Here is a 27,240-nt window from a genome sequence, read left to right on the forward strand (position 1 = left end):
AACAGGTTGTGTGAGTGGGCGGATACATGGCAGATGCAGTTTAATGTAGATAAGTGTGAGGTTATTCACTTTGGAAGTAAGAATAGAAAGGCAGATTATTATCTGAATGGTGTCAAGTTAGGAGGAGGGGGAGTTCAACGAGATCTGGGTGTCCTAGTGCATCAGTCAATGAAAGGAAGCATGCAGGTACAGCAGGCAGTGAAGAAAGCCAATGGAATGTTGGCCTTCATAACAAGAGGAGTTGAGTATAGGAGCAAAGAGGTCCTTCTACTGTTGTACCGGGCCCTGGTGAGACTGCACCTGGAGTACTGTGTGCAGTTTTGGTCTCCAAATTTGAGGAAGGATATTCTTGCTATGGAGGGCATGCAGCGTAGGTTCATTAGGTTAATTCCCGTAATGGCGGGACTGTCGTATGTTGAAAGGCTGGAGCGATTGGGCTTGTATACACTGGAATTTAGAAGGATGAGGGGGGATCTTATTGAAACATATAAGATAATTAGGGGATTGGACACATTAGAGGCAGGAAACATGTTCCCAATGTTGGGGGAGTCCAGAACAAGGGGCCACAGTTTAAGAATAAGGGGTAGGCCATTTAGAACGGAGATGAGGAAGAACTTTTTCAGTCAGAGAGTGGTGAAGGTGTGGAATTCTCTGCCTCAGAAGGCAGTGGAGGCCAGTTCGTTGGATGCTTTCAAGAGAGAGCTGGATAGAGCTCTTAAGGATAGCGGAGTGAGGGGGTATGGGGAGATGGCAGGAACGGGGTACTGATTGAGAGTGATCAGCCATGATCGCATTGAATGGCGGTGCTGGCTCGAAGGGCTGAATGGCCTACTCCTGCACCTATTGTCTATTGTCTATTGTCTATAACATACCATTCGCTTTCTTCACTGCCTGCTGCACCTGCATGCCCACTTTCAATGACTGGTGTACCACGACACCCAGGTCTCGTTGCATCTCCCCTTTTCCTAATCGGCCACCATTCAGATTTTACATAGGAGCAGAATTAGGCCATCGAGTCAGTTCCGCCATTCGATTGTGGTTACCTAATATCACTGATTATTAGTTTATTATATTGCCAATTATTGTATGTTTATTTGTGTGTTAATGGGCTTGTAAAGCACCAGGGAGTAAGAATTTAATTGTTCCATATGACCGTTGCATATTCTTGACTCTTCTTCACCCTACCGCCAACTATAAAAGAAAGCCTCCTGAAATTGTGCGCAACTTTTCCAATCTTATCAGTTTCTTAGCCAGTGCACGCAGCGGGAGTATGTCTTTAGAGCCCTCGAGCCTGATGCATGGTTGCCATGGCATCCACTTCCTCTTGATCCCAGTAAACTCAGGGTTTTCCCTCTGGTCCAATAATCAATCTCAGCCATCAATATATTTCAAAATTCATAGATGTGCGTTAAGGAACTCCAAAGATTTACATCTCTTGGAAAAATCCTGATATATCACAGCTTTGATATATATAGATGCTCTTTTAAGGTGAGACTTTATCTTCTAATTCCGGTTTTCATCCCTCAGTGGCAATCTGCCGCGGAATCTACCATGTTAAGCCATCTCAGAATCTTTATATATTTCACTTAGTCTAAATGTTCTTAAACTACAAATCATAGGTCCAATTTATTTTCTCTTTCCTCGTAAGATATTAAAGCTAAATTTTATGAATCAAGATAACAAAATATTTAAGATAGACACAAAAATGCAGGAGTGACTCAGTTGACCCACAAAGTTATTCCAACATTTTGATTCTATATTTGGTATGAACCAGCATCTGCAGTTCATTTTTATTATAACACAACAATATTTCAGCTGCTTGTGGAACAAGGAACCCTAACTGGAATCGCATCTTTTCCATTTTCATGTCTTTAAACTCGAAAATTTGTTTTAAGAATGTCACATTTGCCAAGTTAATGAGCTTCAAGCTGAGGTACTAAATGCCAAAGGAGGCATAAAGACAATGTCACCCACACACACACACACTCAGTATGTTGTCAGGTAACTGCTATAATCTCGCTCTTTGTAGATCAGCCATGTAAGCAAATCTTAGTTGGATGCCTAAAAATGTATCTTAAATGTCATTTATTTATTGGTGAATAATGGTGAATTTATTGCCCATTCAACATTCTGTCAAGTGTGGACACGCCACGTGTTTTAAGATGAACTGCAGAAGCAAGGCTTACACCCTAACCAGTATTGAGGCAATGCTGCATTCTCTACGATGATGTATTTCAGATGCATCAGTGAACTGAGTCATGTTGTTTGTTAACGCCTCAGTGCTACTAGATTTTATTCACCATTGATGAACTGTCGATTCAGCTTGTGGCTGAGATCCTTCTGTAAATGGGTCATGGCACATTTGAAATGCTTGGAGACGTTGCTACGCAGTATTATCAAGTGCTTTATAAATGCAAACATCTCGTGACCTTTTGTTGAAGGGGCTGATTACTGCTGTTCCTGGTTTTTGGATACATTTCTGTGTTCTATTAGCATTTTAAATGGTGCAGCAGTGAATCCTTAAATGCCATAGTAGTTTTTGATATTCGCTTACACCACAGCCCTCTACAGATCAGTGAGCATGGCAACAATGACACTATCTGTGGTCAGCACTGAATGATGATCGTGCGTTCTGTGAAGCTGAGTTTGGTGAATGCATGCATTGTGACAGTATTTTGTTCAAGCTACACCATCTTTTGATAAATGTAAAGTGAATTGAGTGAATTGTAATAAAACAGGATCTTCAGTAATTTGGAAAAATAAAAACTTCCAAAAAGAGTGGCAGCTCTTTCCCCAGCCATTGTAAAAGTTGTAAGTCACTAATTTTCAGCACCATCTGTACTGGCAGGGGATTAAGCAAACCAGACTCTTGAGAAATGCACAGAATTTTTTCTTGTTACAGATTTCTCCAGCTGCTACAAATGACTTAAGACTTGAACAATCAGTTTTTTATACAGAGGATACATGATCTTTTTTTGTAGAACTTCCTCTCCACGATGAATGGCTCTGGTCACAGGATATGAACATGATTCACAAAACTGTTTTATTCTTTCAGAATCAATGTTGCCAAAAATGACCTGCCTTGGGAATATATGGTCGATCGATTTCCAACCATTCTGTTTTTCCCAAGAAACAGGTAAGACAAAGGAACTGATCCTTATTGTATAGATACACTTTATGACAGTCTGATGTGAATTTCCTATCAGTTTTCTGGCTAGTCTGAATATAATTGTGACTTGTATCAGACCCTGCACTGTTAAAGCTTTGTCATTGCAAGACACGCTTCTGGGTAGTGTCAGCTCTTGCCAATTATAAATGGGAAAAGTCTGTTAGTTTTGTGAAAATGTTTCTCTGATTGAAATAATTTACATTCGTTTTTGGGCAGCACAGACCCAGGTTAGATCCTAACTATGGATGCTGTCTGGACGTAATTTGTATGTTCTCTGTGTGGGTTTTCCCCGGTGCTCCAGTTTCCTCCCACACTCCAATGACGTGTAGGTTAATTGGCTTCGGTAAAGATTGTAAATTGTCCCTAGTGTACTGGGATCGCTGGTTGGTGCAGACTCAGTGGGCCGAAGGGCCTGTTTCTGTGCTGTATCTCTGAGCTAAACTAAATCCCGACTTTTATTGTTTGCAAGCATATCCAAACCAATCAGGAACGTTGATGCCCATTACTGGTGTAATGTGACATGGTAATCGTTCTGTCACAGGAAAGCCCCTGAAAAACTAAAAATCTCTCTCGTATCAGTGGAATTATGTTAAATTCAGTTTTGTTCCCGAGTTTATAAAGTAGATGTGGTAATATGCTGGCTTTTGACCATGCGGTACAGTTGCTGCCTTGCAGTGCCAGAGACCCAGATTCAATCCTGACTATGGGTGCTTTCTGTTCTGAGTTTGTACATTCTCCCTGTGACCGCGTGGGTTTTCTCTGGATGCCCTGGTTTCCTCCCACATGTCAAAGGTGTACAGGTTTGTAGGTTAATTGACTTTGGTAAAAAAAGAAATTTGTCCCTCGTGTGTAGGATATTGCTAGTGTACTGGGATCACTGGTCGGCGCGGACTTGGTGGGCCGAAGGGCCTGTTTCTGCACTGTATCTCTAAATCAGACCTAAACTAAACCAAATGTTTGTAGAGGAGATCTTAAGCAGAGAAACAAGAGCTTGCAGATGCTGGAATCTTGAGCAATGAACAAACTGCTGGAGGCAGTGGCTGGGTCAGGCAGCATCTGTGGAGGTAAAGGGATAGATCTTTTGAATCGGGAACCCTGCTTCAGACTAGTGGAGTAAAGGGGAGATGGCTGGTAGAAAGAGATGACGGGAAGGAATCTCATTATACTTCATAGTTGTTGCCTAACATGCCGAGTTCCTCCAGCAGCTTTATTTTTACTATTGATCTGTTCTGAAAAGCATGTCTGCTAGGACTTGTTTAGTGAATGTGGAATAGGACTACTTTGCTCCATATAGGCCAATAAAGCCCATGCGTCAATGGGTCATGTGTTTCATCCGTGGCAGACAGCTGCTTCCTGTGGAGTAGCTGCCATTTAATAACTCTTACTGTCCCTCTTGAAAAAAAAAAAGAATGGAATGGCATTGGCAAGAGTCAGACTCGATAAAGTAAACCATTAGAAGTCAGCAAATTACTGCATCTGCTTAATCTAGTCACCTTTGTGAATTTAATTGAATAAACACGTTAATTGTTTTTTTCATTGAAGATCGAGCTCCTGCATACAGGAATAGTGGTGTTTATGAAGGGAAACTGAAATATGTGCATTTACTGTCTCTTATTTCCCCTCGTTTTACAGGAAAGACTTGAGTGTGAAGTACCCCGAGGATCTGCCATTAACTGTCCCTAACCTGGTGAGATTTATTCTGCGGCATTCTCCCCAGTTAGTTCAGCAGAACCCGTTCAAGTGCTGTAACCCAGAGTGTATCCACAAAGCAGCAGAGCTGCAGAAAGACCGCATCAGCCAGCTGGAGAGTGAGATAAAGAGACTCCACGCAGAGATGCAGGTGCTGCATCAGGCCGAGAAACAGCTGACTTACCAACTCTCTGTATCCAGGCACGAGGAACGCCAACTCAAGCTCCACAACAGAGCTCTGCAGGAGAAAAACGAGAACCTCAAACACCACAATGAGAAACTGAAAGATCTGTACCAGCAGAGGAACACAGAACTCGCTGAAACAGCAGCCAAACTCAGTGAGGTTGCAACGGTATCAAGAAAACTGATCAATGAAAATATCTTGCTAAAAACATACATGTCTTCAATTGAAGAAGAACTGGAGATAAATGAATATGCTTCGACATCACTTCCCATTGAAGAATCAGAGTTACCTACCACCCATTCAGAAAACGCAGAGGTTCAATCCCCAAACTAGCTGGACGAATGTTTGGGATGAGAGCCGATAGTGAAAATACAGAAATTTGAGCCATATTGCTAATGTTTTTAAATTTGTATGTGGGCCATGATTGAAGGGGGGGCTAGGGGTGGCGGGGAGGAGAAAGAATTGTGGATTAAGTTTGATCAAATGAGTAACTTTCTTCTGGGGGTTTTTTCCACAAAAACTGGTTACCAGGTTCTATATTAATATTTTTTTGCAGATAAAAGTACTGGTAAACTGGGAAAATTCTTTATTTGTTTACAATTGAATATTGCACTAATGAATCTTGGTTACAATGTACATAGTAAATTCATTTCTGTAAAAACAATTACAGGGAAAAAAATTATGGTAGAGTACCAAAATCAAGTTTATAAATTAAACCATTTAAACATGCTTTTAATTATTTAGCAAACTGCTCAGCCGCCATTGTCAATTTACAAGACCTTCTGGATCATTGGTAGTTTGTAACTACAGCCATTTCCATCATAGGCCCTGGTTAGAATTCGTTTTTAAACAAAAAAAGTGCTTTGGCAGCATCATAGCAGTCGCATCATTTCAGCACAACCTCATGCACAAAATGGAATAACCATTCTGCAATCTTCATTGTGCAACTCTGTGGAAACAATAATTCCCTCTCTTCCAAACCCCCCCCCACCCCCCGGCTTCAATGTTCTAAATCTACAGCTATTACAGAATCAGGGGACGATTTTGAACTAACTGACACAAATGAGCGTAGCATCGGGTTAATTTTGAAAAGCCCTGCAAAAATCATTGCTGGTTCTGTAATGGGTTTCCCTTCCTCCCTCTCCTCTCCCAATTCCAACTTGGACTCAAAAACACTGCAAGATAATTAAAACAAGGTCTGTTAACACTTACAGCAGTTTGTTTAGCCATTTAGAACATAATACTGTATTGTACAGAAATTGGGTTGAAGTTTCATACTGATCTCCGCATGGTTTTCCCCCCAAAACCCACAGGTTCTGCAAGGATGACATTTACAGTAGGAACTCCAATACAGGCTCAGTTTAAAGGGTTCAGAATTCATGTAGGAAATACGAACTGCTAAATGGCTAGTCTTGATTTTCCTTTTAACATGCAGTTGCAGACCAGGCTCCTGATTAAACAGGTCCTTCTGTTTTTTTTAATAAGCAGCTTGAACAGATATAAACTTTTCACAGTATGAAGAATGATTTGACGTACAAATGTTGTATAGTCTGAACGGCAGGTTGAAGATTTAGCCGTGGCCTTCCGAAGCAGCAGCTGTCAGCTTGGCCTTCCGCTCCACCCGCGGCCCTGTGGCGGAGTACTGCACCAGCAGGAAGGGCTCTTTGGTTTCCCCTTCGCCCACGATGCTCTCCTCATCCTCCGACTGCCCTATCCGCTGCAAGCGCAGGTAGCACCAGCAGCCCAGGATCAGAGCCCCGAGGGCTGCAATGGCGATAAGGATCACGATGACCGTCACCACTCCAGTGGTGGGGCTGTGGTCCGTCGACATGGTCAGTGTCCAATGTGGGCCTTCACTCCCAAAACTTTGAAAAGAGCCTTGTTTCAACTCTGTGGCCAGGGAAGTCGCTATAGTTGAGATGCTTGTAAAAGAATCTGAAAGATGGAAGGGAAACAAAAATACATTAGTAACCATCCAGTCTGAAGAAGGGTCACGACCCGAAACACCACCCATTCCTTCTCTCCAGAGATGCTGCCTGACCCGCTGAGTTACTCCAGCTTTTTGTATCAACCGTCCCTTTTTAATCAGGATGACCAGTTGGTATATCAACGAAATACTCTGTTTAGTTTTAGAGATACAGCATGGAAACGGGCTCTTTGGCCCACCACATCCAGGCCGACCACTGATCAGCCATTCACACTAATTCTATGTTACCCCACTTTTGCACCCGCTCCCTTCACATTAGTGGTAACTTACAGAGGGGTCTATTAACCCCACGTCTTTGGGATGTGGGAAAAAACCAAGGCACTCGGAGGGAGAGCGTGCAAACTCCACACAATCAGCAGCCGAGGTCAGGATCGAACCCAGATCTGTGGAGCTGTGAGGCAGCACCTCTACCACCCATGCTGGAGATAGGAAATGAAACTAACGGAGTGAATGGACAGGCATTAGGGAGGAGTCGGAGGGGAATATGGTGTTCAAGTCAGTTGACTTTCCAGAACACAGACGAAACACAACTGGAAACTGGGATCTATTTCGAGAGATACTGACTGACCTGCTGAGAAACTGCAAGTAAAAGAGCTCAGATTGCAAATGCTTTTCACTGCAAATAAGAACCTTGCCCGCTCATTAAACAATCAGTCCTAGTGACAGCTCCCTAGACGAGGAGGAAACCTGCAAATAACTGCTCGAGATTCTTAATTTCCCCACTTCCTCTATGTTCAAAATGATCAATGTGCTGCCTTAATTTAAAAATTGTAGTACAGGCACCTTTGTACGCGGGGGGGGCTGTGTGCTTAAGGCAGCGCATAATTCAAAAACTCGTAAGTTAAACATACGCACTAGTACGTCGTCAGCAGTAAATTTGAGCCCGATAGTCCACAAATACCAGCATGTGAATAGAGCCTTGGTATTAAAGGGACAAACTCGCTATTTCAAAAACGCCACAAATCAAACATAAGCAAAACGCGAGGTGTCTCTACTTGAATCTGGTATGGTGATCTTTCCTCCCAGAAAGTTAAGATCAATTTCCATTGCAGATGAAGAAATAAATGAAATGGGTCCAGAGGGAAAGAGACAGGATTTTACAACATTTAAAACTGTGCAAAAATTATGAACTGGTTCTTTTATTCTAAGCGATGTTGCACATTTTGCTTGTAGTGTACTTCCAACTCTGCAGCACATTATTGGTTACTTATGTAGATCTGGCAAACTATCTGGCTATAGAATAGCACTTCAGGTTGAATCCCACTCAACACAGCTCGAGCTTGCAACAGTGTTCCCCAGAGTGGACCCCTGTCTCTATTAACACCTCACAACTCTGCAGGTTCACTGCCGAGATGGAGGCCTCTCTGTTGCACCCCATGGTCAAATAACAGCAACTTTAAAGAGATTAATACTAATTAAAGTAATAGGATTGCATTTCATAGCTGCTGCCTGATCTGCAGTTACTCCAGCACTGTTTTGCTAATCTACTTGACAGTGAATTTTTAGAAACCGTAATAGGATACACCAGCCATGGCTGGCGGAAAGCTGAGGTGCACTCTCATAAGATCATGTGATAGGAGCAGAATTAGGCCATTCAGCCCATCATCTATTCAATCATGGCTGATCTATCTCTCCCTCCTGACACCCGTACACCCCCTTGACTCTCTCAGCTTAGCATTACTAAGCTCTACTGTGGTTGATGGTTCAGTACTTCTGCAGTGCAACATAAAGATGTGGAAATCAGCAATGCGAGCCATGATGCATGTGTTAATTTTCTTGGTAAGAAAATACAGCCTCCTGCCCCTAATTGTAGACTACAGGCATGGTCACTGACATTCATTGCAAACATGGATCTTAAAACTGAAGCCACAAGGAACAGCAGATGGTGGAATCTTCGCCAAAACACAGAGTGCTGGAGTAACTTAGGAGGTCAGGCCGCATCTGTGGAAGGAATGGACAGGCGATGTTTTTGATCGGGACCCTTCCTGATTTAAAACATCATCAGTCCATCTCCCTGCAAAGCTGCTGCCTGATCTGCTGAGTTACTCCAGCACCGTGTTTTGCCAAATCTTACAAGTTAGCTGAGTAGCTCATCTACTTTACAGTGAATGTTTAGAAGATTGAGAAGATATAAAGTTCTGTAGACACCCTCTATCTTGGTTCGGTAAATAAAGTCGAGGACTAACTCCAGCCTTGCGTGTTAAGATCAATTTTCAATCTAGCTAGGACCTGTTCTTTTCTTTACATGTTTAATTCAAGGGAGTAAGTTTCTGCCCTAAAGAAACAGCAATAAATTCTGGTGGCAGTGATACAATCATTAGCCGAAGCATTGTGTCAGTATAAGAGTGTGGAAAGCCTGGCTGCCAAGCAAGGGCACGAACCAGTCTTTGGGGCTGAAAGATTAAGATTGGAACGAGCAACAAAAGACTAGTTGATTCAAATCTGAGGACTAACATCTTTTAAATTTTAACACATCATCACGATCAAACAGCACAATGGGATCGTGCTGGAGAGCTGCCTCTATCCATTGTTTCATTTGGGTTCTTCAGATTATCTCAAGCAAGGCAATTCTCAAAACATCAAATGGGAAACTTTCCATTAGCTTTCTTCGCTAGAATTCCTCACCCCCCTCCCCAAGGGAATCTTAAGTTGAACAACAATGAAACATTTTGCACATGTTCATCGATGTCCAAATTTAGTCTATAGCATTCATTGCAATATCACCATGATAAACAATACAATTTTCATTGAACAAAAACCAGGATGGGCTTTGTTGGAGCTGTGTACAGTACCATAGCTTTGCAACAATTCTGGGTCATAATTACACAAAATCCACTTTTGCACTATAGACAATAGGTGCAGGAGTAGGCCATTCGGCCCTTCGAGCCAGCACCACCATTCAATGTTTAATCTATCATTGGGTAATTTAGCACAACTAGAGTTATTAATGGACTTGGTAGTTGAGGCAGGTATTATCTCAATGTTGAAGAAACATTGAGACAGGTACGTGGATAGGACAGGTTTTAGAGGGATATGGGCCAAACGCAGGCAGGTGAGACTAGTGTAGATGGGTCATTTTGGTCGGAGTGGGCAAGTTGGGCAAAGGGCCTGTTTCCACGCTGTGAAACTCTGACTATGGTGCAGTTAACCTTAGGATTGTACGCACCCTAATTCAGGAGGACTGAGTCAAACCTCCCATCTTCACCAGACATATGTATATCCTGGCCAAAGACAGGACCAAACTCAGCAATGCAAGGTTTAGTTGTATTTAGTTTATTGTCACGTACACCAAGGTACAGCGAAAAGCTTTTTTTGTTGCTTGCTATCCAGTCAGTGGAAAGACTCTACATAATTATGACCAAGCAGTCCAAAGGGTACAGCTACAGCGTAAAGGGAATAACGATTTGTGCAAGATAAAGTCCAATGAATACACAACTCAACAACCTGGAAATCTAATTGCTATGTGAATGTCACGCTGGGCTGTGCTTCATTGGTATTGGCAACATCCCAAGAACAAGCAGAGATTTTCAGAATGCGTGCCTTGAAGTCTGAATCACATCTAGCACAGTTCAGCTGAGAACAAATTACCCTTCAGGCCAAGCCATTCAATTCATTTCTGGAGAGAAGGAATTCGGGTTGAGACCCTTCTTCAGACCAGTCTGAAGAAGGGTCCCAAACCGAAACGTCACCCATTCCTTCTCTCCAGAGATGATGCCTGTCCCGCTGAGTTACCCCAGCTTTTTGTGTCTATCTTCGGTTTAAACCAGCATCTGCAGTTCCTTCCTGCACATTTAATTAATTTAAATGCTTCACGAAGACTGACATTTGTCCTTCATTTAGATGTGGCTGACAATGCAAACTTGCTGCTTCAAAATCATTTAGTAACTTGTAGAAAAGGTAAAATGGCTTGTTATCCATTTCATTTAAAATGGAACCTTGGCAAAGCCAGTCAGGCAGAGGCTTGATGTTTTTACCAGTACCGCATGTGGGATCTAAAGAACCATATGGATATAAAACTCAGACATTCAGAACCAGCATAAAAGCATTAAAAATTTATGTTCATTGCAGTAAATCTGATCTAAACCAGTTTCCACATGCCTTGCAAATGTGGAGGAGTGTTCAACAAAAACGCCACAATAAATCATAAAATCTTTTGGGAACAGATGGCCTGTTGTCCTGTGCGCACGTATTAGTGTTTCCAGATGTGCACAAAAGATGAAGGACAAATGCAGTTTAAGAAAATGAAGCTTTACGTTTCTTCGACCAATTCCCAGAGGTCAGCTAGGCTGGACCGGAAGGGTGTGCAGAGGATTGCAAACCAGACTCACAATAGAGAAGTTTCAGTCAGTTCAAGAGTGTTTTATTGTCATATGTCCCAAAACGGAACAATGAAATTCTTGTGTAGGAAGGAACTGCAGATGCTGGTTTCCACCGAAGGTAGACACAAAATGCTGGAGTAACTCAGCGGGCCAGGCAGCATCTCTGGACAGAAGGAATGACTGACGTTTCAGGTCAGTCTGAAGAAGGGTCTCGACTTGAAACGTCACCCGTTCCTTCTATCCAGAGATGCTGCCTGCCCCGCTGAGTTACTCCAGCATTTTGTGTCTACCTTCGGTGGAAACCAGCATCTGCAGTTTCTGATGTGTTACTCCAGCATTTTGGGTCTATCTACAATGAAATTCTTACATGGAGCAGTACGACAGATATACAAACATAGTACTCTCTAAAACACACAATAAACAAAAAGTTATATGTACAAAGTCAAAAATAAGTGCCCCCAAGTCTATATAGTTTGGAACCTATTTGGAGGTGTAGTGTTTAATAGCCTGATAGTTATTGGGAAGAAGCTGTTCCTGAACCTGGATGTTATGGTTTTCAGGCTCCTATACCTTCATCCCATAATAGTAATATGCAAAATGTTGCCTTCACCTGGACTATGAAAAGCAGGTGACTCTATAATTAAAGTCTTCCACCTTTGGGTATGACTAGTGAAGCATAGTGATAAATAACTTGTGTTGTACATATGCGAGGAAAATGCTAAAATAAATTCCCTAGAATATAATGTGCACCAGTCGATTCTATTAGATGACAAGAATGATGATGCTTTTGGTATTTGTATGCACCATTGCAGAGTTTGAGATTATTGAGCTGGCAAACATTTTAGTGCTTTGTAGGTTCCATCGAAATAACCAGACGATGTGTAGATAGACACAAAGTGCTGGATATCGGCTGGTAAGGCAGCATCTCTGGAGAAAAAGGATGGGTGACTTGTATGGGAGCATGGAAGAGGCAGTAAACATGGAAGATACCAGTGCCTGAACTGTGTGTGGATGGGTGTTAGAGTACATATGCTGACTGGTACATGTGCATATATGTGTGTGTGCAATTAACAACTGTGGAGCAGAGCCTGGTCTTCAGTTGCCTCAGACCCCTTTGCCACCAGATTAAAACCTCACTCTTAAACCTGCATAGAAAGTATGTATAGGGAAGAGAATTGGAGGTAAGAAAAGACAAGAACCCTCCCCTATACTTTCAGTCTGAAGAAGGGTCCCAACCCGAAACGTCACCCATCCTTTTTCTCCAGAGATGCTGCCTGACCCGCTGAGTTACTCCAGCGCTATGTGTCTTGCATCGGTATACACCACACTTTGCAGTTCCTTTCTACACAGACATTGTGATTTGATTTTCTCAAAAGGTTGGCAGATATATAGGTCAGAGTGGTGGGTCTGTGGAATTCTCTGCCACAGAAGGTAGTTGAGGCCAGTTCATTGGCTATATTTAAGAGGGAGTTAGATGTGGCCCTTGTGGCTAAAGGGATCAGGGGGTATGGAGAGAAGGCAGGTACAGGTTACTGAGTTGGATGATCAGCCATGATCGTATTGAATGGCGGTGCAGGCTCGAAGGGCCGAATGGTCTACTGCACCTATTTTCTATGTTTCTATATCTTTCTTCAAACCCATCTCGATAAAGTACATGTGTGCGAAGGAACGGGAGATGCTGGTTTACACCAAAGATAAACACAAAATGCTGGAGTAACTCAGTAGGTCAGGCAGCAATTCTAGAGAAAAGGAATAGCTTACAACGCAGCACTATTAATATTGATTTCTCAAACTTCAAGTAACCCTTGCATTCTCTCTCTCCGTCCCACCCTCATCTTTGCCATCCATTTAGTTTCACCGTCGTCCTTAGTTTTACTGTTTCACACACTGTTATCACCTTCTCCTCTGCCAACAACGGACCATTGTGGGCTCTACCTTTCCTTGATCATAGTTGCTGGTTTTGATTTGTCCTTTTGCATACCTTTCATTCATTTGTTCATTATACCTCTTCATATCTCTAGTTTCCCTCTCCCCTGACTCTCAGTCTGAAGGGTCTCGACCTACCCCTTTTCTCCAGAGATGCTGCCTGATCTGCTGAGTTACTCCAGCATTTTGTATCTATCTTCGATAAACTACATACTCTACGCTAGGTCACATTGATGTGGTGACCAAGTTGTTGTATTCCATCAGCACTATGAACAAAGTTTCCCTTGATAGACTACGCAAGACCAAAATTTGACTTAAAAGATGTCCCGCCCACTGATTTCATTCATTTCACAGCATCTAACTTAAACCAAACAAAGCTGCTTGCAATCCTAGCCAAGCTTCAGACCAAATCTATGCCAGTACTGTATAGGAAAGAACGGCAGATGCTGGTTTAAATCGAAGGTAGACACAAAATGCTGGAGTAACTCAGCGTGTCAGGCGGCTTCACTGGAGAGAAGAAATGGGGGATATTTCAGGTCGAGACCCGACTTCAGTCTGAAGAAGGGTCTCCGCCCAAAACGTCACCCATTCCTTCTTTCCAGAGATGCTGACCTGCTGAGTTAGTCCAGCATTTTGTGTCTACCCATGCCGGTACTGTAGATTATTTCCCTGCAGCAATTGCCAACTCTGTCCATGCCTTAACTCATCTATGGTGGAAGCTCTCACCCCATGCCCTTGCCTACCTTTGGATCTTACCATTCAACACACCAGTCACCTCAGTGATCCCCTCCGAGTTGGAACAGATGTTTATTCAAGTCTTGTTCTTGCACCGTCCTGTGTTTCCTGAACTAAACTGCCTCCTGGAAAATTTGATACCATACATCCATCCCTGTGACGTACCTTCCAAAATTTAGCAAATGCTCCAGGGTGAATAACGCCTAGTTTACCGCATTTGCACCAGTATATTATAACAGCAGGTTCCTCTGGGAATTCTTGTTTGATGAACAGAGCAAACAAGACATCTTAGATTTGTCCTGCCAATGAACTTTTGGCAAAATTGTAAATTGCTTTTAACTTTAAGATGGAGCTGTTAGCTTGTACTTTTTGAGAGTATATCAGTTGCAATCAAAACTTTGGTAAGAATCAGGAAAGCTGAAACTACTTTTTTTTTCTCTGCACAAATGAAGGATCTTGACCATTTAAAAGTTCCTGTAATTTCAGCTTTGCAAGAACCATGTGGATAATGGGCAGGAAGTGACAAGATCAGAATCTGGTTTCAGAAATACTTTTGAGAAAAGCTTCCTTCAGTCATTCCAGGTGAACCCTTTGCAATAAAACTGTGTTACTTTGACATTCCAGGTGTCACCCAGTTTGTACCCAGGAGGCAAACATCAAGACTTATTAAAATAAACGCAATTAAAACAGACTAAACTTACAACAAATCAAATGAGTACTTTTTCTTGAAGATAGACACCAAAAGCTGAAGTGCAAGAAAATAACTGCAGATGCTGGTACAAATCGAAGGTATTTATTCACAAAACGCTGGAGTAACTCAGCGGGACAGGCAGCATCTCAGGAGAGAAGGAATGGGTGACGTTTTGGGTCGAGACCCTTCTTCAGACTGAGTAACTTCTGCTGGAGTAACTCAGCAGGTCAGGTAGCATCTCTGGATTAAAAAAGAGGTGATGTTTTGGGTCAGAACCCTTCTTCCTCTGGAAAAAAGAAACGTCACCTATTCCTTTTAGTTCAGTTTACTTTAGAGATACAGCACGGAAATGGCCCTTTAGCCCACGCCGACCAGCAATCTCCAGACACTAACACTATCCTACACACACTAGGGACAATGAACAATTTTACACAGCCAATTAACGTACAAACCTGTACGTCATTGGAATGTGGGTGGAAACCGGAGCACCCGGAGAAAGCCCACACAGGTCATGGGAAGAATGCCCAAACTCCGTACAGACAGCACCCAGATTCAGGATCGAACCTAGGTTTCCGGCAATGTAAGGCAGCAACTCTACCACGGTGCCACCTGAGGGTTTCCGAGCTGAAATGTCACCTATTCCTTTTCTCCAGAGTTGACCAACGGTTCCGACCCGAAAAGTCACCCATTCCTTTTATCCAGAGATGCTTCCTGACCCGCTGAGTTACTCCGGCTTTTTGTGTCTATCTTCGGTATAAATCAGCATCCGCACTTCCTTCCGACACATTTTTCTTGCACTTCCTTCCTATACATTTTTCTTACTGTTAAGTTAGAATCCAGATACATGAAGAGATGTGTGTGTCTGTGTGTTTTTACATGTGGGGAGGGGGGGTTTAGCGACAGGAAGTCAACATTTAGAGAAGTGTACATAGTTTTGCGTTATATTAAATGGGACATTCATGTCAAATGTGGATTTAAATGCCTTGATTACTCTGACAACTCTTGTCAAGAGCCTTCATAGAGTAAACCTTCATCACACAAGTAAAGGGAACATCAAAACCAAATGAATGCAGTGCACGATGGAACTGCCTTAAAAATGAACCGTTCCCACTGTCCACCCTTAGTGAAGTACAAGCAAAAAAAACAGAACAGACCTCATGGACGAGGATGCTGTACGAGGTCACTTGTAATGGCAGTTTCTATACCATCTCGAAATCCCACTTCGATAGCCATTACTTCTCGGGGATGAAATGTAGTTATAGCTTACGCACACGTCGCACCCTGATATGACAAAACGAATCTTCCAAACTTCTTTTCTTCATTAATTGGTTTTATTAAAGAAGCACAAATCATAGAGTAATTCATCAGTTTCCGTACTTTATCAACTGCTTCTTCTTCTAACAATATCTGGAAATCTTGCAGTTATTACCGTGTGGTTCTTACAAATATAGATCATACAAGCGTGTGGTACGAGCGCGTGTGGTAAAGAACTGTATGCTCACCATCCTCCAAGTCTAAACTGACCCATAACCTCTAGCCACCTACACTCCCCATTACGCATTAAGTCACACCCACAAGCAGGCAAAAAGGACATAAACTAGAAACATTAAAACATAGCCACAACACGACGACAGTAATTGAATTAAGCATAAATGGCTCCTACATCACTCTTGAGGATAATCAACCGTGAATATTATATTTTCCCTTTTTATCCTCCCTGAACTGCACGCTAGGATTCCAAGACGAATCCAGTGGGTCTGTGACCGCGCCCGGCACGGTTCAAGGTTACATCCTTTGAATAGGAAATTACCTCACATTCCTTTGGAATCCACCTGCTGTTATCAACCACATTCCCATTAAACAGATGAAGATAGAATTCCTGTCAGTGGCCTTCACAGCAACCAATAAATATCCTTCCCCAGCCCCGCACGACCGGTTTTATCTTCTCCCCAAAATCCACAAAAACCATTAGGCCCTCACGAGGTCTCCTCGATATCCCGCAGCTCCGTTCTTGCTCCCCCTCCCCCCCCTGTCGTAACAAGGGCAGAGTCCCCTCTAGTCCTCACCTTCAACCCCATCAATCGTCACACACAGCATATAATCCTCCATTTTCGCCACCTCCAACGGGATATCACCACTAGCCACATCTTCCCACCTCCTCCCCTTTCCGCTGAGACCGTTCCCAACGCAACTCCCTGGTCAACTCGTCTCTTCCCACTCAAACTACCCCCTCCCCAGGTACTTTTCCCTGCAACCACAGCAGATGCAACACCTGTCCCTCTAACTCCTCCCTCGACTCCGTCCAAGGACCCCGACAGTCCTTTCATGTGAGGCAGAGGTTCTCTTGCATCTCCTCCAACCTCATCTACTGTATCCACTGTTCCAAGTGTGGATTCCTATATGTCGGCAAGACCAAGCGCAGGTTCGGCGATCGTTTTGCTGAACACCTCATTTCTTTAAAGAAAAGACAGAGTAACAAGACTGCTGCATTCAGACTCAAACCAAGCTCTGGCTACATTTGGAGTCAGAGTCACTCAACACAGAAACAGGCCTTTTGGCCCATCCTGTCCATACTGACCCTAAAAGCAAGTCATCACCGTCAGTGGTCATTTTGGAAAGCAGCAAACATTGCATCTGAAATACGAGTCTGTCCGTTACATCACCACGCCTATTATCGATCAATATATATGAAAAGGGGCAACTTCTCAAAATATTAAATCTTTGAACTGACGAGTCATCAAAAACGTTAGAAAGTTCATAAACCACAGAGTATCCATCCGGTCTATGCACCCATACTGACACGATTTTGTAATTGCTGCACTGAAATTACCAGCCCGACCACAATTCTGGTATCTTTACATTTGTCTCTGTCTCGATCTGGTCCAAAGTTTGGTTTCCTTCGGACTTAGAAACAAGGAACTGAAGATGCCCGCTGAGTTACTCCAGCATTGTGTCTATCTTTATCCTGCCTCCTGTTACATTCTCAGAGTGCTGCTCTCCTCATAGTTCTGCCAATACACTTGTGCACTAATCCTTCTCCTTTTAGAAAAAGGCACCATTAAAAATGATTGTATTCTAAAAGCCACCTGGTCCTGACCAGCTTTTGAAGATCTCATCAACCATATCGCAGCCACAATAGTTCCCCTTTACCAGTGGATGCTAAAATGTCACGATCAAATATAAAGAACTAGTGGAAAAAAATTGCAGATGATGAAAGTCTGAAATAAAAACCTAAAATGCTGGAAATAGAAAGAACTAGTTTGTGTTCCGGGCATTTTCTTCTGCATCTGCATCTTTAAAATTAGATTTTTAATATGTTTTGTTCTGTATTGTTACAGCACAGTATAATCCTTTGGAGATATGTAGATCTCAATCATTGAGAAATGTGATTGAAAATTAATTGAATGCAAAATGGAAAAGAGCAGCTCAACATTTTCCACCAATATATTTCCAGACTGAAGGTCCCAACCCAAAACATCACCTATCCATGTTCTCCAGGGATGCTGCCTGACTCGCTGAGTTACTCCAGCACTTTGTGCCTTTCCTTCAGACTTGCTTCCTCCATCTCAATCAATAGTCAATAGTCATTTATTTGTCACATACACATAAATGTGCAGTGAATTGAAAAATTACCCGCAGTTCAACAATAAGACCAATAAGAATAATCAATAAAAATGTAATAACACATACAATCATAAACTAACACCAAACAAAAGAAACATCCATCACAGTGATCTCAAGAGGATTATAAGGAGCTCAGAGTAGTCAGGTTTTATTTTTCTAAAAGTTCAATGGTTCCTTCATTATCACCAAGGTACAGTGTACCAAGGTACATTGATTTTCTTTTTGCATACAGGTCAGAAGATTATTGCCATACCCAAGTATAATCCCGAGTTAAGTACGTAATGCACAGAAACGGCCCACTGAGTCTACATGCAAGAGTCGCCTGGTTTCAGTGCCATTTCACAGTCCTAGCTGCAACTTGCCATAAAGGCCCATTGAAGGCACCGGCCGCCTCCATTTGTTCATTCCGCCAACCGATGTCCCTCTCCTCGCCCGGCCACCTGCAACCTTTGTGCCCCGGGGCCTCAACGGTAACGGAAGGCAGGTACTACAGTACCAACCCTGGGAATCTCTCCATCCCTCTGCCCCAGTCTGACCCCAGCCCTCACCCCTGTCTCAAAGATCTCTACCCTGATCTGATAATTGTAATAATTTCCTTTAATTTTTCAAGTCGACCTTGAGGGTGCGGAAGGCAAGACCCCTGGTTCCTTTGCAGAAAGGTTGCGTGACATGGAGAATATTTATACACAAAACGCACACTTGCACCTTTTGCTACGCAGTGCTGGAAAGGTAACATGTTCAAGTGAAGGTAGACACAAAATGCTGGAGTAACTCAGTGGGTCAGGCGGCATCTCAGGAGAGAAAGAATGGGTGACGTTTTGGGTCGAGACCCTTCTTCAGACTGAAGAAGGGTCTCGACCCCAAACGTCACCCATTCCTTCTCTCCTGAGATGCTGCCTGGCCCGCTGAGTTACTCCAGCATCTGCAGTTATTTTCCTACACATGTTCAAGTGAGGCAGGCGAGTGTAAATTATGTCCCTGGATCTGGAGTCACAGTAGCCAGACCAGAGATGGGAACCTGCATCCTTATTCAACGGGTAGTGGTGAACTAAACGGGTGTTTGCCATCAACTGGTGAACTCAAGCTCTTTACTATTTTAAAGTTTATTTTACTATTTAAACGATTCAATATCCCACAGATAACAGAGAAGAATAGATAGACACAAACATCTGGAGTAACTCAGCAGGACAGACAGCACATATAGTAGGGAAGGAACTTACTCGTTGATTTTCATTCTTTTGATTTCCTTAAATTCAATGCATTTGAACTTTTGCAGGTGGTACTTTTTACATCAATGGTATGCAGGGCGTTGGAGGGATATGGAACCCATGCAGGCAGAAAGCATTAGTTTGTGCCTGGAAGGTCATGTTTGAAGGTCCTGTTTGAAAGCATTAGTTTGTGCCTGGAAGGTCTTCTTGAATTTTTTGAAGAGGTTACCAGGGAAATTGATGAGGGCAAGGCTGTGGATGTTGTCTATATGGACTTCAGTAAGGCATTTGACAAAGTTCCACATGGAAGGTTGATTAAGAAGGTTAAATCGTTGGGTATTAATAGTGAAGTTGCAAGATGGATTCAACAATGGCTGAATGGGAGATACCAGAGGGTAATGGTTGACAACTGTATGTCAGGTTGGAGGCCAGTGTCTAGTGGAGTACCCCAAGGATCTGTGTTGGGTCCGCTGTTGTTTGTCATTTACATCAATGATCTGGATGATGGTGTGGCAAATTGGATTAGTAAGTATGCAGATGATACTAAGATAGGTGGTGTAGTTAATAATGAAGTAGATTTTCAAAGTCTACAGAGAGACTTGGGCCTTTTGGAAGGGTGGGCTGAAAGATGGCAGATGGAGTTTAATGCTGATAAGTGTGAGGTGCTGCATTTTGGTAGGACAAATCAAAATAGGACGTACAGGGTAAATGGTAGGGAATTGAGGAATGCAGTGGAACAGAGGGATCTGGGAATAACTGTGCATTGTTCCCTGAAGGTGGAATCTCATGTGGATAGGGTGGTGAAGAAGGCGTTTGGTATGCTTGCCTTTATAAATCAGAGCATCGAATATAGAAATTGGGACGTAATGTTAAAATTGTACAAGGCATTGGTGAGGCCGAATCTGGAATATGGTGTGCAGTTCTGGTCGCCAAATTATAGGAAGGATGTCAACAAAATAGAGAGTGTACAGAGGAGATTTACTAGAATGTTGCCTGGGTTTCAGCACTTAAGCTACAGAGAGAGATTGAACAGGTTGGGTCTTTATTCTTTGGAGCGCAGAAGGTTAAGGGGGGACTTGATAGAGGTTTTTTTAAATTTTAAGAGGGACGGACAGAGTTGACGTGGGTAAGCTTTTCCCTTTGAGAGTGGGGAAGATTCAAACAAGGGGACATAACTTCAGAATTAAGGGACAAAAGTTTAGGGGTAACATGAGGGGTAACTTTTTTACTCAGAGGGTGGTGGCTGTATGGAATGAGCTTCCGGTGGAAGTGGTGGAGGCAGGCTCGATTTTATTATTTAAGAGTAAATTAGATAGGTATATGGATGGGAAGGGATTGGAGGGTTATGGTCTGAGAGCAGGTAGATGGGACTAGGTCAGAGAGAGTGTTCGGCATGGACTAGAAGGGCCAAACTGGCCTGTTTCCGTGCTGTAATTGTTATATGGTTATATCAAGAGGGAAGGAATGGGTGACGTTTCGGGTCAAGACCCTTCTTCAGACTGGTTAGGGATAAGGGAAACGAGAGGTATAGACGATGATGTAGAGATAAAGAACAATGAATGAAAGATATGCAAAAAAGTAACGATGATAAAGGCCATTGTTAGCTGTTTGTTGGGTGAAAAGTACTTTGGTTGGGATGGGATAGACCTTTCTGTCCACGGTCTCCACCATTGCCAGAGTGAGGCTAAACGCAAATTGGAGGAACAGCATCTCGTATTTCACTTGGGCAGTGGTATGAATATTGATTTCTCTCACTTTAAGTAACCCCGGCAATCCCTCTCTCTCTCTATCCCTCCTGCTGTCCCACTGAGTTACTCCAGCATTTTGTGTCTATCTCTGGTTTAAACCAGCATCTGCAGTTCCTTCCTACAGAGGGGAATAGATCATCTTTTACCTAGGGTAGGGGAAAATCAAGAACCAGAGGACATAGGTTTAAGGTGAGAGGGGGAGAGATTTAATAGGAACCCGAGGTATGGCGTTTTCCACACAAAGGGTGGTGAGGATATGGAGCGAGTTGCCAGAGGAGGTGGTTGAGGCAGGCACTATAACTGCATTTAAAAGACACTTGGACAGGCACGACGTGGATAGGAAAGATTTAGAGGGAAATAGACCGAACGTGAGCACATGGAACTAGCTTAGATGGGGCATGTTGGCTGTACTGGACAAGTTGGGCCGAAGGGCCTGTTTCCATGCTGTATGCCTCTATAATACAGGCAACCACCCCTCTCGACATGACACTTGTCCGGGTTACAGAATTCACAAATTCCAACCAAAAAACTGATACGAAATTGAATAATATTAGCTCTCATGGAATGTATGTGAAAAATCCACATAAACCAATATGAAATTTATCCTTTAATGTTTCTTCACACAAGCATGGATGATGTGGCTTCACGTTACAGAAAAATTGCGATATGGACTGTTTCCTACAAACACAATCCCCCACTTGGAGTATCTCCGAATGCCTTAAATATTCACTCTTTTTATAATTGCTAATTAATCCCATGTTTAGTCTAAAGTTAGTCACGTCATCCCAGTAAAAGGCACCTTAACGGCAGTCTTTGCTGCTTAATTGTTAGGTTTGGAGGGAAACTGCAGCCCTCGAAGGGTGATCACCTCCCTCCCTCCTCTTCCCACTGCCAAGAATAAATTTTGCACTCAACAAAACAACTTAAAACTATCAAGTTGTCAATTTTCTAAGACTTTTTCTACCTATTGCGTAGTTTCCATCACAGGTCTTTCAGGGTTCACCGCTGCAGCTTATCTGAGCTAAACAGAAGTCATATTTAAAAGCTATCTGGCACAGTTTATGTCAACAGCTGCAGATCATGTTTACCCACTTGTGTTGTTCCATTCACAAGGCATACATACACAGGCTGTTGGGCAGGGAAGGTAAATGGTTAAAAAGTGCGGGGGTGGGGGAAAACCATAGGAATTGATATCTGATGGGCACCAATTGCAGTTCATTTAACAGCCCTCTCACCACCGAGTGTGAAGGATCTAAATTCAACCTTTAGGGCTGAAAGCTAGGAGACTGTAGACAATGGAGCAGAATTAGGCCATTCAATCTGCTCCATCATTCGATCATGGCTGATCTATTTTTCCCTCTCAACCCCATTCTCCTGCCTTCTCCCTGTTATCTTTGACACACTCACTGATCAAGAACCCTCAGCATAGCAATCCAAGCTGATACCCCATGCAGCGCTGATAGAGTGCTGTGCTGCCAACAGTGCCTATTCCTGCTAATACTTGAAAAAGATCCCACAGTGCCATTTCAAGGACCAGCAGAAGAGTTATTCCCAACATCTTGGCCGGCAGGGTCCATACTGAAATGTAGTCACTTGGGTGCCATGGCGATAGAGTTGCAGAGGTACAGGTTTGCAGGTTAATTGGCTTCGGTAAAATTGTAAAAAATGTCCTAAGTGTGTGTAGGATGCTGTTAGTCTGTGGGGAGTCGCTGATCAGCACGGACTCGGTGGGCCGAAGGGCCTGTTTCCACGCTGTATCTCTGAACTAAACGTGATGCATATAATGGCTCGCACAAAACAACACCATGATAATCCATCAACGAAACAATCTGCTTTAAGAATGGATTCGTATCATAATGGTGCTTTGTCCAGAGACATTTTCAACGTTAGAAGAGTAACTACATTTCAGTATTGGACTCGACATGAAGTAAAAGTACTTTGGATGTTCTCAAGGGCATTCTGAAACCTGCTTCTGTGCAGCAAAGCAAGTCTCTTACCTCTGGAATGGATACTGTTTACAAGAGGGACAATTAGAGAGGATGACTAGAAACGTAGCCACAGCATGGAAACAGCCTCCGAGTCCCAGCTAGTCCACGCCAACTATCAATCAGCCATTTGCCTAAACCCTACACTAAAGGACTCCTTAGTGTGGGGTAATAGGGAAGCACAATGGTACAGTTGATAGGGCCGCTGTCTCACAGTGCCAGAGACTCGGGTTCAATCCTAACCTAGGGTACTGTCTATGTGGAGTTTGCACGTTCTTGCTGTGACTGACTGTGAGGGTTTCCTCCCACATCCCAAATATGTGTGGGTCTGTAGGCTAATTGCCCCGAGCGTGCAGGGAAGGATGCCAATGTAGGGGCAGCACGGTGGTGCGGCGGTAGAGTTGCTGCCTCACAGCGCCAGAGACCCGGGTTTGATCCTGACTACGGGTGCCGTCTGTGTGGAGTTTGTACCTTCTCCCCGTGACCTGCGTGGGTTTTCCCCAGGTGCTCCGGTTTCCTCCCACACTGCAAAGACGTACATGTTTGTGGGTTAATTGGCTTCAGTAATGATTGTAAATTGTTCCTAATGTGTAGGATTGTGTTGATGAATGGGGTGGTCGCTGGTCGGCACGGACGCAGTGTGCCAAAGGCCCTGCTTCTGTACCGTATCTCTAAACTATAACATACAACTACTGCAAACAGGTGATCAATGGTCATAGTGGACCTAAGTAGTGTCTTTCGATCAATCAATTTCCATCAACTCCCATAGATTGTACCATTCTCCTACACACTAAGGCCAATTAACCTACCTACCTGCACTTCTTTGTAGGTGGAAACCAGTGCACCCGGAGGGAACCCACGAGGTCACAGAGAGAAAGTGCAAATTCTACACAAACAGCACCAGAGGTCAGGATGAACCCCCCCTGGTCATTTGATGTCCAGCAGCATGGTGGCACAGCGAGTGGTAGAGTTGCTGCCTTTCAATCCTGACTACGGGTGCCTGCCTGTCCGCAGTTTGTACGTTCTCACAGTGAGTTTTCTCCGGGTGGTCCGGCTTCCTCCCACACTCCAAAGACGTGCAGGTTTGTAGGTTAATTAGCTAGGTATAAAAATGTAAATTGTCCCTAGTATAGGATAGTGTTACTGGGCAGGGATCGCTGGTCGGTGTGGACTCAGTTGGCCGAAGGGGCCTTTTTCCATGCTGTATCTCGAAACTAAACTCAATTGGAGCTGCAACACCAGCTGTGAGGGAGTGACTGGAGTGCCAGCTATGCCACTGCGAAGCCCACATGCTCATTTTCTAGATATGCCGTGCCCTGCCTACCAGGATGGCACGGTGAACAAGGAGCTAGAGCTGTTGCCTCATGAGGTCCAGGTTTGATCCTGACATCAGCTGTCGTCTGTGCAGAGGTTGCAGGGTCTTTCCGAGGCTGCCTCGGTTTTCCCGGGGCATTCAGATTTCCCCAAAGACGCCTAGGGAGACTTTTGCGAATAAAAATACTCCTTAGTGTCGGGCAATGGCAAAATGGAGTTGATAGGCGCATAGGAGAATAAGTTGCTGTGTTGTCAGGAAATAGTGAGCGGGCAAACAGGACGAATGGGATTGCTCCTCTGGGACCAAGTATGAACACAGAGTGCATTCTAACCTTTTGTCATGTTATAACTATCGGACTAAAATCACTGTTTGCAAGCTGGCAACTAGGGTTTAGTTTACAACAGGATACAAAGTGCTGGAGTAACTCAGCAGTCAGGCAGCATCCCTGGAGAACGTGGATAGGTGACGTTTTGAGTCGAGACGCTTTTTCAGACATTTCTTTGATTCCACAAGAGTTTAATAATAATAATAATAAATACCTTTATTTGTCCCACACCGGGAGAGTTTAGTTTAGTTTTAGAGATGCAGCATGGAAACAGGCCTCATCAGCCCAGCGAGTCCTCACCAACCTCCGATCACCTGTTCACACTAGTTCTGTGTTATCCCTCTTTCTCATCCACTCCCTACACACTAGGAGCAGAGTCTAATTAACCTACAAACATGTGCAATCTTTTGTGATGTGGGTGGGGGGGGGGGGGGGGGGGGGACAGAGAGAACGTGCAAACTCCACACAGACAGCACCCGAGGTCAGGATTGAACCTGGGATCTGGCGCTGTGAGGCAGCAGCTCTACCAGCTGCACCAATGGGTTAGGTACTTGCATCGTCCGCAGGCCAAGAAAGTTGTACAACAAGCCACTTGTATCTCTGGGCTACAAAAAAAATAGAATTGGCAAGTTCTTGGCAAGCAGGATTGTTTTGTGACATTAGCAATTTGCTTCTGTGATACAGGGGTACAAAATACCAATAGCTGGGGTACAAAATACCAATAGCTGGGGTACAAAATACCAATAACTGGGGTACAAAATACCAATAACTGGGGTACAAAATACCAATAGCTGGGGTTCAAAAAATTACTTTCACTGAACATACAACCAGTCTAATTCCACAAAGCTATAAATTGATGTAGCTGGCTGTCATTTGCACTTGGTTTCCCCAACATTTGCTTGCTTTTGAATTATCTACCAATTATTTTTGATCTTGTTCCACACACACACACAATGCGAGAGAGCCTGTGAGCTACATTAGTTATAAAGGAACTTCAACATTTGCCCAAACTGGTGTAAAACAAAGGTCTTGCGTTTCTAACTGCATCAGAAGGTTTTTTTGTTTTTTTTAAAGGCGAATCTCTACTCTAATGGACAAAACCAATTTGCATTTAGTACTTGCCAACGTTAATGCTACTACCCGTCTAAGGCTAAGTGTGTACGTGCAAGCATCGCCCACGAATTTAAACAGCGTCTACCCAAAAAAATGCAATCGCCCGTCGCCCGCTTGCAAATGTTTTTTTTTTTAAATGCAGAAACCTGATCATATTTGCACAAAACAAGGGTTGAAACACAACCTCTGTTTATGAGAGATAGACGTGCATTAACTCTGCAAAATGCAACTGTGGTCTGGAGAGACCGTCACATCACAGCACAGCTCCATGTAAATGCAACTTACATTTAAAACGCAACACATCATCGAGAGAGAGCCTTTGCACCAGCGAGCGATGCATTAATTGCACACCCGTGTGTATTTGCACGCCCGCCCCCCGACACTAACGTGCCATTTAATGCGGCGCTTTGTTCCTCCTGCACCGCCACCGCTGCGAAGATCCCCCCAGACACAGACACAGACAGACAGACAGACACAGACACAGACAGACACAGACAGACACAGACACAGACAGACACAGACACAGACAGACACAGACAGACACAGACACAGACAGACAGACACAGACACAGACAGACACAGACACAGACAGACAGACAGACACAGACAGACACAGACAGACACAGACACAGACAGACACAGACACAGACACAGACAGACACAGACACAGACAGACACAGACAGACAGACAGACACAGACACAGACAGACACAGACACAGACAGACACAGACACAGACACAGACAGACACAGACAGACACAGACAGACACAGACACAGACAGACACAGACACAGACAGACACAGACAGACAGACAGACACAGACACAGACAGACACAGACAGACACACAGACAGACACAGACACAGACACAGACACAGACACAGACACAGACACAGACAGACACACACACACACAGACACACACACACACACACAGACACACACACACACAGACACACACACACACACACACACACACACACAGACACACTACAGCTGCTGCTGCTGCTGCACATTTAACATAAATACAAACATGCACAACACAACAAAGCCTCTCTCACCATTATTAAACGCGCCATGCAACTCAGTGCCGGGTGGCTGCAGCTTGTAGAGGAGCTGGGCAGCAGCAGCTCAGAGGCACCGTCTCCATGCTCTTGCCCGCTCTGTGTGCGCTCTTGCCCGCTCTGTGTGCGCTCTTTCTCGGGCCGTCGTGTTGCTCATTT

The 27,240-nt window shown here is 43.7% G+C and overlaps 2 protein-coding genes across 3 annotated transcripts in view; one reads left to right on the forward strand and one right to left on the reverse strand.

Moving 5' to 3' along the window:
• The window catches only part of txndc11 (thioredoxin domain containing 11), a 62,479-nt gene extending 56,699 nt beyond the window's left edge, over positions 1 to 5,780 (forward strand). Inside the window, exons 11-12 of one of the 2 annotated variants that reach the window (XM_078418180.1) lie at positions 3,056 to 3,136; positions 4,802 to 5,780. In XM_078418180.1, the coding sequence (XP_078274306.1) occupies positions 3,056 to 3,136; positions 4,802 to 5,375 (655 nt within the window). In that variant the 3' untranslated portion in view covers positions 5,376 to 5,780. The remainder of the gene's footprint in view (positions 1 to 3,055; positions 3,137 to 4,801) is intronic. The other variant, XM_078418181.1, reaches the window with a different exon arrangement.
• On the reverse strand, positions 5,620 to 27,240 carry snn (stannin). Its single transcript, XM_078418182.1, has 2 exons — positions 27,079 to 27,240; positions 5,620 to 6,977 (listed from the first exon to the last, which is right to left on the reverse strand). The coding sequence occupies exon 2, from the start codon at positions 6,871 to 6,873 to the stop codon at positions 6,613 to 6,615; it is 261 nt and encodes an 86-aa protein (XP_078274308.1). The 5' UTR covers positions 6,874 to 6,977; positions 27,079 to 27,240; the 3' UTR covers positions 5,620 to 6,612.

This window comes from Rhinoraja longicauda, chromosome 21, assembly GCF_053455715.1.
Source record: "Rhinoraja longicauda isolate Sanriku21f chromosome 21, sRhiLon1.1, whole genome shotgun sequence".
Lineage (NCBI taxonomy): Eukaryota > Metazoa > Chordata > Chondrichthyes > Rajiformes > Arhynchobatidae > Rhinoraja > Rhinoraja longicauda.

Excerpts from the sequence above, each read along its gene's own strand:
- snn (XM_078418182.1), bottom strand. The coding sequence starts at position 6,873 with ATGTCGACGGACCACAGCCCCACCACTGGAGTGGTGACGGTCATCGTG.